We start from the raw sequence: 16,052 nt of genomic DNA, 5'->3' as shown, positions 1-16,052 counted from the left end.
GCAAGGAAAACCCTGGGAACTATAGACCAGTGAACCTAATATCGGTGGTAGGTTGGTTAGTGGAGAGGATGCGAAGGGATAAGATATAGATGCATTTGGATAGACAGGGACTGATTAGGGATAGTCAGCATGGTTTTGCATGTGGGAGATCCAGATTTTCCAATTCCCTCAAAAATACAAGTCGTCTTTGTATAATGTTCATTAAGGAAGCTTAATTGAATTAAATCTATATCTAGCTTAGGCTTCAAGGTGCATTAGGTCTTTCACCAACAATAAAGTCCTACGTAATGGCTCACATTTTCAAACATACTTTACCACAGATATGGTAATAATTTGCAATGCATCACAGAAAACAATAACATGTCACATAAGAATGCATGTCAAAGTGTTTGCAGAGTTATTTGATATTCAAAACACTCAGCCTTTAGTCTCCTTAAGCTGGTGGAGCTCTATGTGGGTGGTATTGTGGAGATGGTTATTCAAAATTACAACAAGATCTTGATCAGTTGGGCAAGTGGGCTGAGAAATTGTGAATGGATTTTAATGCAGATGCTTTGAATTGTTACATTTTGGGAAGTCAAAGCAGGGCAGGACCTTCACAGTGAATGGCACGGCCCAGGGGAGTGTTGTAGAGAAGAGGGATCTAGGGGTGCAGGTACATAGTTCCTTGAAAGTGGTGTCACAGGTAGATAGGATGGTCAAGATGGCTTTTGACATATTGGCCTTCATCAGTCACGGTATTCAGTATAAAAATTGGGCTGTTACATTTCAGTTGTATAGGACAACAAAATGAGGCTACAATTGGTGTACGGTGTTCAGTTTTGGTTACCCTGCTTTAGAAAATATGTTATCAAGCTGGAAAAAATCCAGAGAAGATTTGCAAGGATGCTGCCAGGACTAAAAGTCCTTAAGGGAGAGATTGGGCCAAGATACAGTGAAAAACTAAACATGAACACAATCAAGCCATACAGAAATATAACTGGTAGAGCTATGGGGAAAAAAAATACCAGAACGTAGAAAATAGTTTTGCAGCATTGTAGCATCACACTTCCTTAGAAAAAGTCCCATGTCTGCATTGGAAAATCGGTACTACACCCTAGCTGATGGGAGGAATGTTCAAAAAGTCTGAGAATAGAGGAGAAAAAGCTGTTTCTAAGTTTTGTGATACGTGCTTTCAAGCTTTGGAAGAAGGGGAAAGAGGGAATGAGGGGGTGAAAAGGGTCCTTGATTATGTTGGTCACTTTCCCAAGACAGCATGAAATATAGAGGGAGTCAATGGTGGAGAGTCAGTCTGTGTGAAGGATGAGGCTACATCCACAAATCTCTGCAATATCTCGCAGTCTTGGTCAGAGTTGTTCTGAAACCAAGCTGCGATGTAACCGGATAGTAGTATGCTTTTTGGAAGTTGGTACATGTCAAACCTCCTTATTGTTCTCAGGACGTTGAGGCCTTGTCTTTTTTGGCTGTAGCTCCAAAGTGGTTGGTCCAGGGCAGATTGTTGGTGATATGTGTAGGAACTTGAAGCTCTCAACCCGTTTCTACTTCAGCGGCATTGATGCTGATTGGGGCATGTACTCCACCATGCTTCCTGAACTCAATAAGTAGCTCCTTCATCTTGCAGACATTGAGGGAGAGATTGTTGTCTTGATATCATATTACAAAGCTCTCTATCTCCTTCCTGTACTTTGTCACATCATTGTAAAAGATCCGGCTCACTACAGTGGTGTTATCTGCAAACTTGCAGGTGGAGTCAGAGCTGAATTTGGCTGCACAGATATGAGTGTTTAAGAAGTATAGTATATATAGAAGTATAGTGCTGGCTCTTAGGTTTAGGAGTTTGGAGATGAGTTTGGATGGGATTCTCATACTTTATTAGCCAAGTATGTTTTGCAAAATACGAGGAATTTGATTTGCCATACAGTCATACCAATAAAAAGCAACAAGATACACAAAACACATTTTAATATAAACATCCACCACAGTGACTCCTCCACATTCCTCACTCAGATGGAAGGCGAAAAAAAAAGTTCAATCTCTTCGCTTCTTTGTTCTCCCGCGGTCGGGGGCCTCGAGCCTTCCGTTGACGGGACGATCTTGGCTCCCGTAGCCGGAGGTCGGGCCCTCCGCGTAGGGGCGATCAAGCTCCCACATCTCAGCTCCCCGCGCCGGGCAATCGGACCCCGTGTCGGGGCTAGTCAAACCTCCTGCGACTTTGGAGTTTCCCGACATCAGTCTCTACCCGAGACTGCAGGATCCTCGATGGTGAAATTCGCAGGCCACGGCTGGAGCGTCGATCCCAGGCAAGGGATCGCAGGCTCCGATGGTAAGTTGACAGCCCGCAGTGGGACTCAAAGTCAGTCCCCGGCAAGGCCGCCAGCTCCATGATGTTAGGCCGCAGGGCGACCGGAGATACGATCCGGAAAACTATCGCGTCTCCGGCAAGGTAAGAGATTGAAAAAAAGTTTCCCTCGTCCCCGACCCCCACATAAAACAAACCACAGAACATTAACACATACTTTTAAAACACACAAAAAATAACAAAAAAGACAAAAAGACAGGCAGACCGTTGGCGAGGCTGCCATCGCTGACGGCACCACTCGATTGTAAAGGCGAAGCTATAGTCAGTTAATAGTCGAGAGTCAAGAGTGTTTTATTGTCATATGTTCCAGATAGAACAACAATACACGTCCGGTACCTGGGAGGGAGGAGCCAGCGCTGCCGTCGCAGCTGCGGCTTGCCTGCAGTCCGTCTGTCTTTTGTGTTTTTTGTTGTTTTTGTCTGAATTGTAGTTTTAATATGATGTAGTGTTGTATGTTATGTTTTGGGGGGGGGGGGGGGTGGGAGGGAACGGGAACTGTAACATTCTCTCTCCCGAACGGAGACGCGACCTTTGTTCTGTGTCGTGTCTCCGTTCCCGTTGCGGCCTACCACCGGCCATGCACCTGGGACCACCTGGGGCTCTGGTTCGCAGAGCCCGCGGCCCGGACTCACCACCTGCGGCGCTGGCTGCCTGCGGATGCTGCGGGAACGGCTGCGACTCGTCTCCGGAGGCTCCGGCGCGGGCCGCGTGGACGTCGGAAGCCCGCAGGCCCCTGGATGGGGGCCGACATCGGGAGCTCCGGCAGTGGCAGAGGCAGCGTGTTCGCCCACCCCGAATCGCGGGGCTTGGGTCGGCCCGCCATGGACCTTTCACCATCCGGCGCGGCCTGAAATAGGCCGCGGGATTTTTCACCGCCCAGCGGGGGCTTCAATATCGGGAGCCCCGACCGCCCCGACGTGGCAACTCCAACTGCCTGACCGCGGGACAAGACGGCAGGGAAGAGAAAAATACATTCTGGCCTTCCATCACAGTGAGGAGGGACTGGAGGAGACTCACTGTGATGGATGTTTCTTTTTGTTTGGTGTTAGTTGTGATTGTATGTGTTATTGCATTTTTATTGGCGGCGCTGCCCTAGCAGCTGCGGCTTACCTGCAGTCCGTTTGTCTTTGTGTTTTTGTTGGGGGATTTTGTCTTAATTGTAAATGTGATGTCGTGTTTTTGTGGTTGTGTACTATGTGTGTGTGTGGGGGGGAGGGAGGAACTGTAAAATTGTATATTTGTCCCTTCCGAACGGAGACCCGACCTTTGTTTTCTAGGTCGGGTCTCCGTTCCTGCTGCGGCCTACCATCGGCCAAACTCCTGGAGCTGGCGGCCTCCAGGGCTCTGGTTCGCAGAGCCCGCGGACCAGACTCACCATCAGCGGAGCCGGCCGTTCTCGGAGGCTGCGGGAGCGGCTGCGACTCGCCTTAGGCTCGGGCCGCGTGGATGCCGACATCGGGAGCTCCGGCAGCGGCAGCGTGTTCGCCCGCCCCGGATCGCGGGGCTTGGGTCACGGACATTTCACCGTCCGGCGCGGCCTAAAATAGGCCACGGAATTTTCTCTGCTCGGCGGGGGCTTCAATGTCGGGAGCCCCGACCGCCCCGACTTGCAGCGGGGCTTGGGTCGGCCTGTTGCGGACATTTCACCGTCCGGCGCAGCCTGGAACATGGCAACGACAACAGCCTGACCGCAGGAGAAGACGGCAGGGGAAGAGAAAAGACATTCTGGCCTTCCATCACAGTGAGGAGGGGAATGGAGGAGACTCACTGTGATGGATGTTTCTTTTTGGGGGGTTTTGTGTTGGTTGGGGTTGTGTAATTTGCTTATTTTATTGCTCTTATTGTTGGACTGTGGGTGACGAAATTTCGTTCAAAAAACTTGTTTTTTGGATGACAAATAAAGATATCTTGAATCTTGAATCTCTTATTGGTCTTATTGTTCAACTGCGGGTAATGTTTCATTTCACTACACATTTATGTGTATGTGACAAATAAACGACTATTGACTATTGACTGATGTGGGCCTTGTTATCTAGATGTTCCAGAGATGGGGAAAGATCTATGGAGATGACGTCTGCTATGGACCTGTTACGACAGAAGGCAAATTGCAGTGGACCAAGGGTGACTGGGAGGCTGGAGTTAATGTGCACCATCACCAGTCACTCTAACCAGTTCATGATGGTGGATATCAAAGCCACTGGATAGTGGACATGAACGCCCATTCCTTGATTTTCTTTGGCACCAGGGTGGTGGTGGTCTTCTTAAAGCAGATGGGGACCTCGGAATTGAGTAGGAAGAGGTAAATGCTGTCTGTGAATACCCGTCACCTAGTTCATGTAGGCCCTGAGGACACTCCTGGTGACTTCATTCGGGCCAATTGCTTTCCACCGATTCACTCTCAGGAAGGTTTATCTTACATTTGACAGACTGCTGCAGTGACCATTGGCACAGGCAAAACCGAGTCTAATGAAACTGATGACATCCGTTCGCCGACCTTCTGTTCAAGGCGAGCATAGAATGCATTGAGCTTGTCAGGGAGGAACATGTTGTTGCCAGCAATAGTTCCCTACTTAACTTTGTAGCCTGTTCTAGCATCCTTGCCTAGCCACCATGATGAGGGTTTGTGTCACTGCCTTGGACTCTAGCTTAGACCAAAATTACATCTTGGCATCCTTGATGGCTTTGCAAAGGTTGTAAATACATTTATTGTACCGCTTGGGATCATTTGACTTGAACACTGCAGATTTGGACTTCTGGGAGTGAACCTCACGGTTCATCCATGGCCTTAATTAACTGCATTCTCAAAATCCAAGGACACCACTTTGTCCACCCAGCTCCTCGTAATATCAAAGAATTCGGTCAAAAAATGTCTCCTATGTTGACACTATTTTACAGTATTATGATATATGAATATTCTGTTACTACATCCTTAAAAAACATTTTCCCAATGACAAATATCATGCTAACTCGCCTTCAATTCCCTGCTTTGTCTCCCTCCCTCCTTTCTTGAATTTCTTTACTACATTTGCCATTTTCCACTTTGGGGCATCTTTTGAGAATCCAGGGAGCTCATGAAGATCAGGAATCAAGAGTATTTAATTGTCATGTGCTCTGGATATGAACCAGAGCAATTAAATTCTCACCGGCTGCAGATTTAAAGGCACATTGGACACAACAACAGTCAATTATCAGTTATTCTAAATAAGCTGGACAGTGCGAGCCAAAGTTTCCAGAGCATTCACAGTAGTTCAAGGCCCAGTGCTGGATTGGGTTGTGTTTAGGCTTGTGCAGTGTGGTTCAAGAGCCTGATGGTTGATGAGATGAAGTTGTTTTTGAACCTGGAGGTGACATTCTTCCTGTACCTTCTTCCCATTAAAGGCAGCGAGAAGCGAGCATGGCAAGGGAAGTGTGATTTTTGATGATATTAGCTGCCTTCTTTGATGGTGGGGAGGTCAGTACCCATGATGGACTGGGCAATATTCTGCAGCCGCCTTTGTTGACCAAATTTCCAAACTAGACTGTGATGCAACCAGTCAGCATGCTCTCCACCGCACACCTGTAGAAGTTAGTTAGAATATTCAATGACACTCCAAATGGTCCCCAAACTTCAGAGGAAGCTTTCTTTGTGTTTGCACCAGTGTGCTGGGCCCAAGAAAGATAATCAGAGATGTCTACGCCCAGGAGCTTGAAGTTGACGACTCGCTCCACCTCTGCCCCGCCAGTGAAGGCAGGTGTATGGTCCCTCAGATAGACACAAAATGCTGGAGTAACTCAGCGGGACAGGCAGCATCTCTGGAGTGAGAAGAATGGATGACACTTGGGTTGAGACACTTCTTCAGTCTGTATTTTGTGCCTATCTTCGGTTTAAACCAGCATCTGCAGTTCCTTCCTACACGTATGGCCCCTCATCTTTCCTCTCCTGAAGTATTGATCTCCCTCCAGCACTCGTCGTGTTCGCCCAATGACAGTAACGTTGTCGGCAAATTTTAAGATGGCATTAGAGCTACACAGCCATGATTATAAAGCGAATAGAGCAGGGCGCACAGCCAAGAAGAGGTGCCTTGAGCTGATGGTCAGTGAAGAGAAGGTGTTGTTGATTGAAGTCTACACAATCAATACATCCACCTATCTCCGTGGCACTTGTTTTACGATGCTGGCCATCAACCTCAGGGGGCTCGTTTAGTTCTGTTAGTTTCATTGTTTCTTTTCTTCTGTGATAGTTCTTTGATACTTTTTTTTGCCTCTGAATTTCATACTTTGTTTTATTTTGTCTGTTTCATATGTATTAGTCTGTACACTCTGCATACAGTCCTCGTTGGATGTGGGTACTCTGTAGAGAACACGTACTCCACACTGGTAATAAGGACGACATAGCAAAGAATTATAGTAATCAAAGTGACCCTCATTTTGTGCTGATAGGGTGAGTTTGGGAAATTCAAGGTCAATCAGCGAGTTCGGTATCTCGACTGAGCATGCATGGGTGATGGGTCACAGGGGCAAAACATTCTCGCCTGCTGATCTGCTGTGTGTATACAGACCTGCGTTTCATCCGTATTTTCCAGTTTTGCTTCGTAGAGCTAAGAAAATACTGCTTTAAAAAATATTAATTAGGTGTATTTATGGTTAATTTGTACAAGACTATGAGGATTTTGTATGTTTTATTGCTTTTATTCCTACAGGAAGGGTCTTGGCCTGAAACGTCAGCCATTTCTTCTCTCCAGAGATGCTGCTTGTCCCAGTAAGTTACTCCAGCATTTTGTGTCTACCGGGTGATATTATAGGGAGGGTTTGATCAGCAAACCGCTGCGCTGGACGAAGTTATTTAAGATTGGTGTGAGGAGTGCATTTTGGTAAGTCAAACGAGGGCAAAACTTTAATGGTGAACGGTAGGGTCCCTTGGGATCGTTGTAGAGCACAGTGATCTCGGAGCACAAATATATAATTCCCTTCAAGTGCATTCGCAGATGGATAAGGTGGTGAAGAAAGCTTGTGGCACGCTGGCCTTCATCAGTCGAGGAATAAAGTAGTTGGGATGTTATGTTACAGTTGCACAAAACGTTGGTGAGGCCACACTTGGAGTGCTGTGATCAGTTTTGTTCACCCTGATGTGGAAAAGATACCATCAAGGTGGAAAGAGATTTCCGAGGAGGTTAGCAGGACTCAAGGGCCTGAGGTATATGAGGTTGGGCAGGCCAGGACTTTATTGCTTGGAGGGCAGGAGGTTGGGAGGTGATGTTATAGAGGTTCAAAAATTCATGAGGGGAATAGATAAGGTGAATTCAGAGTCTTTTTCCCAGGGGAGAGAATTCAAGAAATAGAGGGCATAGATTTAAGGCGAGAGGGTAATGATTTAACAGGAACCTGAAGGGGAACCTTTCACACAGAGAGTGATGGGTATATGGATGCAGCTGCCAGAGGAAGCAGTTGAGGCAGGTGCAATAAAACATTTAAAAGACATTTCGACAGGTACATGTATAGGGAAGATTTAGAGGGATATTGGCCAAATGTGGATAAATGTGACGAACTTATATCGTCAGCATGGGCCAGAGGGCTTTTTTCCATGCGACATGGTTCAACAAATAGCATGTCTGAAATTGAGAAAGAGGATGAAGGTGTTTGCAAAGCGTTAATGGAAAGCAGCAATTTTGTTGTTGGAAATCTTGACAGGCACTCACCTAGTACTGTTAAAACTATTTGTTACCAATATGAGAGTAGTGGAGAAATTATAAAATCACTACTACACAGTACCATCTGAAAATTATATATAGTTAAGCCACAAATAGAGATCGGGGAGACAGAGATATTTTGAAAAAAATTGTTATGTCATTGAGATGGATGCCTTTTGGATTATGTGCAGTGTGATGGGTTTGTTGTGTTTGGACTCATTGGTGAATATATGATTAGTATTACTAATTAGTGATTAGTTATTAATTATTAGTTTTAGGTTTTATTTAAACAGATATTGTGTGGAAACAGGCCCTTTGGCTCACTGAATCTGTGCGGTCCAGTGATCACCCAGAGACTAGTTCTATCCCACACACTAGGGGCAATTTACAGAAGCCAATTAACCTACAACCTGCATCTGGTCAGGCTGCATTTGGAGTATTATGAGCAAATTTAGACCCCAATCTGAGGAAGAATATACTGGCTCTGGAGAGGGTCCAGAGGAGGTTTAGAAGAATGATTCCCGAAATGAGTGGGTTAACAAATGATGAGCGCTTGACAGCACTGGGCCTGTACTCGCTGGAGTTTAGAAGGTTGAGGGGGGACCTCATTGAAACTTACAGAATAAGGAAAGGCATAGACAGAGTGGATGTTGAAAGGATGTTTCCACTGGTGGGGAGTCTAGGACCAGAGGTCATAGCCTCAGAGTTAAAGAGCGCTCTTTTAGAACGTAAGTGAGGAGTTCATCAGATTAACTACCTTCTGACTCAGAGGGTAATTAATCTGTGGAGCTCATTGCCACAGAGGGCTGTGGAGGTTAAGTCAGTGGATATTTTTAAGGCAGAGATAGACAAATTCTTGATTAGAACGGGTGCCAAGGGTTATGGGGAGAAGGCAGGAAAATAGGATTAGGAGGCAGAGATCAGCCATGATTGAATGGCGGAGGAGACTCGATGGGCCTAATAGGTACATGTATAGGGAAGATTTAGAGGGATATTGGCCAAATGTGGATAAATGTGACTAACTTATATCGTCAGCATGGGCCAGAGGGCTTTTTTCCATGCGACATGGTTCAACAAATAGCATGTCTGAAATTGAGAAAGAGGATGAAGGTGTTTGCAAAGCGTTAATGGAAAGCAGCAATTTTGTTGTTGGAAATCTTGACAGGCACTCACCTAGTACTGTTAAAACTATTTGTTACCAATATGAGAGTAGTGGAGAAATTATAAAATCACTACTACACAGTACCATCTGAAAATTATATATAGTTAAGCCACAAATAGAGATCGGGGAGACAGAGATATTTTGAAAAAAATTGTTATGTCATTGAGATGGATGCCTTTTGGATTATGTGCAGTGTGATGGGTTTGTTGTGTTTGGACTCATTGGTGAATATATGATTAGTATTACTAATTAGTGATTAGTTATTAATTATTAGTTTTAGGTTTTATTTAAACAGATATTGTGTGGAAACAGGCCCTTTGGCTCACTGAATCTGTGCGGTCCAGTGATCACCCAGAGACTAGTTCTATCCCACACACTAGGGGCAATTTACAGAAGCCAATTAACCTACAACCTGCATCTGGTCAGGCTGCATTTGGAGTATTATGAGCAAATTTAGACCCCATATCTGAGGAAGAATATACTGGCTCTGGAGAGGGTCCAGAGGAGGTTTAGAAGAATGATTCCCGAAATGAGTGGGTTAACAAATGATGAGCGCTTGACAGCACTGGGCCTGTACTCGCTGGAGTTTAGAAGGTTGAGGGGGGACCTCATTGAAACTTACAGAATAAGGAAAGGCATAGACAGAGTGGATGTTGAAAGGATGTTTCCACTGGTGGGGAGTCTAGGACCAGAGGTCATAGCCTCAGAGTTAAAGAGCGCTCTTTTAGAACGTAAGTGAGGAGTTCATCAGATTAACTACCTTCTGACTCAGAGGGTAATTAATCTGTGGAGCTCATTGCCACAGAGGGCTGTGGAGGTTAAGTCAGTGGATATTTTTAAGGCAGAGATAGACAAATTCTTGATTAGAACGGGTGCCAAGGGTTATGGGGAGAAGGCAGGAAAATAGGATTAGGAGGCAGAGATCAGCCATGATTGAATGGCGGAGGAGACTCGATGGGCCTAATAGCCTAATTCTACTCCTATAACTTGTGAACATGCACAACTTTGGAATATGGGAGGAAAACCGAGCACCCAGAGAAACCCGAGTACTCTGGTGCTGTCAGGCAGTAACAGCCGCTGCATCACTGTGCTGCCCTGTATGGAAGATCTAACATTTGAATGAGCATGTAGGACAACCATATCTATGAAAATTGCTTCTAAAATTGCAACGGAATTTCTGCCAATGCCATATTTAGTATAATTAACCATATGGACAAATGGCAGGAAAATGGTGGCAGCGCCAAGTCCAGGCCATGTGACTACAGCTTGTACGTAAAACAGCCATAGGAAAAAAACATATTATCATTGACAGAACATTGCAAACCAGAATACATGCAGTGTTCTGGGCGATTAGACTATCGTTTCGCTGAACACTTGCACTCGTTCTTCCAAGGCCTGCTGGATTTCCCGGTTGCTAACTATTTTAACTTTCCTTCCCATACTGACCTATCTGTCCTGGGCCTCTCCATTGCCAGAGTGAGGCCATATGCAAACTGGAGGAACAGCACTCCATATTCCATTAGGTAGATTACAACCCAAGGGTATAAACTCCAATTTGAATCCTCCAATTTTAGGTATCTAATGTACCAACATGCCCCCCTACACTCCCCTCCCCCCACCACCTTATTTTCCTCCCCTCTTGGTCTGGGAGCAGCTCAATCCAAGACCGCAAGAAATTGCAGCGAATTGTGGATGCAGCCCAAACCATCACACAAACCAACCTCCCTTCCATTGACTCCATTTATACCTCACACTGCCTCGGCAAGGCCAGCAGCATAATCAAGGACGATTCACACCCTGGCCACTCCCACTTCTCTCCTCTCCCATCAGGCAAAAGGTATAGAAGTGTGAAAATGCACACCTCCAGATTCAGGGACAGTTTCTTCCCAGCTGTTATCAGGCAACTGAATCACCCTACCACAACCAGAGAGCAGTCCTGAACTACTATCTACCTCATTGATGATCCTCGGACTATCCTTGATCGGACTTTGCTGGCATTACCTTGCACTGAACATTATTCCCTTATCATGTACACAGTAAATGGATCGATTGTAACCATGTTTTGCCTTTATGTTCACTGGTTAGCATGCAACAAAATCTTTTCACTGTACCTAGGTACACATGACAATAAATTAAACTCTTCCCAACACTCCACCTGGATGCGCACACATTTCTCCCTTTCTCCTTCCACCTATATTTTTTCCTCCTCTTCATGGCTCTTCCATCCTTATCTCCATATCTCACATTTTTAAATCTTTTCATCAATGGCCTTTGTCCAGCTATCTGCCATTTTGCTCACCCATGTCTATTTATCACTTGTCAGTCTTTGGCCTGCCTCCACCTCTCTCTCCTCCCACCTCAATCAGTCTGAAGAAGGGACCTGACCCAAAACGTCACCTATCCAAGTTCCCCAGAGATGCTGCCTGACCCACTGAGTTACTTCAGCACTTTGTGTCTTTTTTTACTGACAGTCAAAGTTACAAAGTCCCAAAACAAAGTCAATAATTGAATATAAATCAATAATCACAGCAAAAAAAACATATAGAAGGGTTGTTTACACGACACTGTGATGGAAGAGCAATATAAGGCATGCAGCTGGAATACTACAGACATAATTTGCAGAGATTAAAAAACTGTTCTCAATATTAATGAACAGTGATAGAGGCACAGACTATTCAAAAATGTTAAGGGAGACCTAGAACTAGAAGGTCAGTCAGGAGAGTCAGGAGAATTTTTTTTAAACTTAAAAAAATCTCTCAGGACTCTGAGAATATTATGATAAATGAAATGAACAAAAGGCCAATGCGTCTAATTATAGAGGCAGATTACATAACAGATTGATCTTTAGGAGATTGATTGAAAGAGCAAAATGAGGATAGAAAAAAGTATTTGTCAAAACATCATGAGCAGATTTGACCACAAGCACTGAGCATAAAGCTCTTGTGTATAAACATGAACACCACCCCGATTTATTGCAAACGCTGATCTATGCACGATGCATTAAAAAGCAATTGAAGCAAATGAACAACATGGTGTACTGGCAGAACAATGACGCAAAAGAATTATGCACATAAATTTGAAAAATCATTTCAACATTTGGAAATTCATGACATGCCTCTAATGGCAAAATACTAAACTGTTTAAATATGTAACCCTGCAAGAGAGGCAGAGGCGAAGGAACACTAGAAACAAGGCACTGCAGATACTAGTTTACAAAAAAAGACAAAGTTCTGGGATAACTTAGTGGGTCAGGCAGCATCTATAGAAAACATAGGTGACATTTGGAGTCATAGTGTCTTAAGCATGTCACAAGCTTGGAGCAGCCTTCGGCCCAATTTGCCCACACCGACCAAGATGCTCCATCTACAATAGTCCCACATGCCTGCGTTTGACCCAGATCCTTGTAGAATGCCTCTGAGATGGCGACTTAGAGCAGCTTGTGGTCGAGCCAAATAGGGCAATTCTGGATCTGGTGCTGTGTAACAAATCGGATTTGATTAGGGGGCTTAAGGTAAAGGAAAACCCTTAGGAGGTAGTGACCATTCTATATACTAAAACGCTTGTTTGTTTGTTTGTTCCTGAACGACAGCCAAAACGGTACACGATAGCGCAACAATTTTAGGCCCACCTTCCTCACTGTTGTCCCTTTGGTGCTGATGGAAGAAGTTTCATTGAAATCGGTGTAATATTTTTCAAGTTATTCACATTTTAAAGTTTAAATCTATCTCCTAGGGAGGGAGGGGGAGGGAGGGGAAAGGGAAGGGGAGGGGGAGGGAAAGGGGAAGGGGAGGGGGAGAGGGGCTGGAGGGAGGGGAGGGGGGGGAGAGGGTGCTGCACCAATGCAGGAGAGGTTTGGGCCCAACGGGACCACTTGGTCTAGTAATATCATAACATTCAACCTGCAGTTTGAGAGTGAGAAGATGTATTGGTATTACTGTTAAGTAAATGTAACTACATCGGCATTAGGGAGTTGCTGGCTAGAGTTGATTGGAAAGGGACCCTAGCAGGAATGATGGTGCAGTTGCAATGCAGAAATTTCTGGGAGTAATTCAGAGGGCACAGATTCTTTTCAAGCCCAAGAGGAAGAAAGATTTTAAGGGGAGAATGAGGTGACTGTGGCTGATGAAGGAACTTAAAGACCCCAGAAAAGTAAAAGAGGCCTATAATATTGCAAGGATTAGCAGGAAGATAGAGGATTGGGAAGCTTTTAAAAAACAACAAAAGACAATTAAAAAGGCACTTAAATAAAGGTACAACGTGAGCTACCCTCCAGTCTTCCAGTACCTCAAATGTTTCTAATGATAATTCATATATTCCATGATATTTCATTGACTCTCCTCAAGATATATGGACTGTCCTCAAGAAATATGGGCCAACCTCAATCAAATTTATGATACAATTAGGGAAGTCTTGTTTTAGCTTAATAGGGTGCTGGTGAGATTTAAGAAAGGATACACTTGCATTAGCAAAATTCCACTGATTTGATTCCTGGAATGAAGGAGCAGTCTTAAAAGGAAATGCATTGGTTTATCATTGTCGTGTATCAAAATACAATGAAGAACCTCATGCATACCAAGCACGAGTATGCCAGGTAGTGCAAAAGAGGAAACGAAGAGGAACAGAGTGGAGAATATATTATTCCAGCAAGTGAGAGAGTCTAGGACCAGAGGGCACAGCCTCAGAATAAATGGACATACCTTTAGAAAAAAAATGAGGAAGAATTTCATTAGCTAGAGGGTGGTGAATCTGTGGAATTCATTGCCACAGACGGCTGTGGAGGTTAGGTCTTTGGGTATTTTTAAAGTGGAGATTGACAGGTTCTCAATTAGTAAGAATGTGAAGGGTTATGGGGAGAAGCAGGAGAATGGCGTTAAGGGGGCAAGATGGATCAGCAATGAGTGAATGGCGGTGTAGACTCGTTGGGCCGAATGGCCTAATTCTGCTCCTCTGACTTTTGAACATATCTAAAACAAAAACAACTTACTTCTATTGTTTTGCTTTGTGCATTGACATATCCCAAAAGAAGTCCATACCTGTTTATCGTGCAGATCCGAGGAGAGTTCATAGCTCTCTGACAAAGATCTCGAGCGTTTGATTGCATCTTCCTCTGCTTGCTTCCGTAATATGGAGGTGGAATGCTGTAGCTTTGGCCTGCGAGGACGTTGCTGGCCCGGTGAGATGGGGAATGACACCAATGAAGAACCATCAAACTGATCAGGGCTGGCAGCAGCGCTGAGTGTTATTGGGCCGTGGCTGTAGCTTTGGGGGCTGTCAAGAGAGGTGCCAGTCTCACTTCCCACAGCATCACCCTCCACGCTGAAAAAAGTTTTTAAAAAAATCATATTAGCCGTACGTGACTAAACGTGTCCATTTGTTACATTAGGTCATACAAAGTAAAGTTCAGATGCACCCAAGGAGAGATAATGTGCACATATGGCAGGCTTGTGGTTTTCCATTATATGGCAGTTCAAAGTACATATCAGCTTGTAAAATAATATTCAAATCTTGTAACGAATCTGAGTCACTGCCACTGACTACTGACTAACGGCAAGAATCCCTAAATTCAACTGCCATTGATCAAAATTGCAGCCAGTTTAAAATAAACTGTATTCTTGCCTTGTACAATCATCTAATTTTTTTTAGCCAACACTGATGAAACACTTTAAAATACAAACCATTTTTCAGAACTACTTTACAAATAATTTAAAATAGTACATGAACGGATACAATTATTTTCCCCTTTCTGACAGCTGAAATAATTCTGTGCTAATCCCACACTGTGAGCACATTTATTCCATTACTTTCTTGACCTTTGGAGCAGTGGCAAAGCAATCATTTTTATGGTATGCACGAAAGCTTTTACAACAGAGTTCCACCAGAGATCAAATCGATTTTATTATTTACAGCTGGTTTGCATTTTAAACAAATACATAAAGGATGTGGCATTTTAAAAACAGATGAAAGCATTCTATATGAACACAACCCTGTTGGTGCAGTTAGTCTGAATGGTTCAAGAAAAGAAAGGTAATGGCAAGTTCATAGTGATAGGTGCAGAATTAGGCCATTTGGCCCATCAAGTTTATTCTGCCATACGATCATGGCTGATCTATCTCTCCCGCTCAATCCCATTCTCCTGCCTTCTCTCCCTGACACCCGTACTACACAATAATCTATCTATCTCTGCCTTAAAATTTTCCATTGACTTGGCCTCCACAGCCTTCTGTGGCAATGAATTACAGAGATTCACCACCTTCTAACTAAAGAAATTTGTCCTCATCTCCTTCCTAAAGGAACATCCTTTTATTCTGAGGCTATAACCTCTGGTCCTAGATTCTCCACATCCACTCTATCCAAGCCTTTCACTATTCAGTTCGATTCAATGTCCCCCCTCATCCTTCTAAACTCAGGGAGCAGAGGCTCAGTGTCGTCAAACGCACATCAAGCAATGAGACGAGCTACCTCACACTGAGCTCTTCCATTTTTCTTGGAGGGAGGTAGTTTCAGAGGTTGGGATAATATTAATGAATACTCATTATATAAAAACAGCATAACATCATCTGCCGAGGATTAGTCAGAATTAGCCAAATGTCCTCAGTTAAATGTTTATTATAGAATAATATAAAACATCCAAAATAAGGGCAAAATTTGAATCTGATTTCGATAGCTCTGACATCGCATGCTTTTAAAGCAAACTTCATAGTATAATGCGTAGGAAGGAACAGCAGATGCTGGTTTAAACCGAAGATAGACACAAAAAGCTGGAGTAACTCAGTGGGACAGGCAGTATCTCTGGAGAGAAGAACTGGATGGTGTATTTGGTCGAGACCCTTCTTCTGACTGGTTTGGGATAAGGGAAACGAGAGAT

The 16,052-nt window shown here is 44.3% G+C and overlaps 1 protein-coding gene across 9 annotated transcripts in view; it reads right to left on the bottom strand.

Annotated features, from left to right (window-relative positions):
• Positions 1-16,052, bottom strand: part of iqsec1b (IQ motif and Sec7 domain ArfGEF 1b) — a 381,341-nt gene that overhangs the window by 61,404 nt on the left and 303,885 nt on the right. For all 9 annotated transcript variants that reach the window (XR_013548356.1, XM_078413939.1, XM_078413940.1 and 6 more), the window contains one exon: positions 14,221-14,503. Coding sequence is in view for 7 of the 9 variants with exons in the window: in XM_078413939.1 (XP_078270065.1) it covers positions 14,221-14,503 (283 nt within the window). In the remaining 2 variants the exon portion in view is untranslated. The remainder of the gene's footprint in view (positions 1-14,220; positions 14,504-16,052) is intronic.

The sequence above is a fragment of the Rhinoraja longicauda genome, chromosome 17 (assembly GCF_053455715.1).
Source record: "Rhinoraja longicauda isolate Sanriku21f chromosome 17, sRhiLon1.1, whole genome shotgun sequence".
Lineage (NCBI taxonomy): Eukaryota > Metazoa > Chordata > Chondrichthyes > Rajiformes > Arhynchobatidae > Rhinoraja > Rhinoraja longicauda.
Note: the sequence above shows the minus strand (reverse complement) of the source record. Positions and strands in the feature narration are given on the sequence as shown.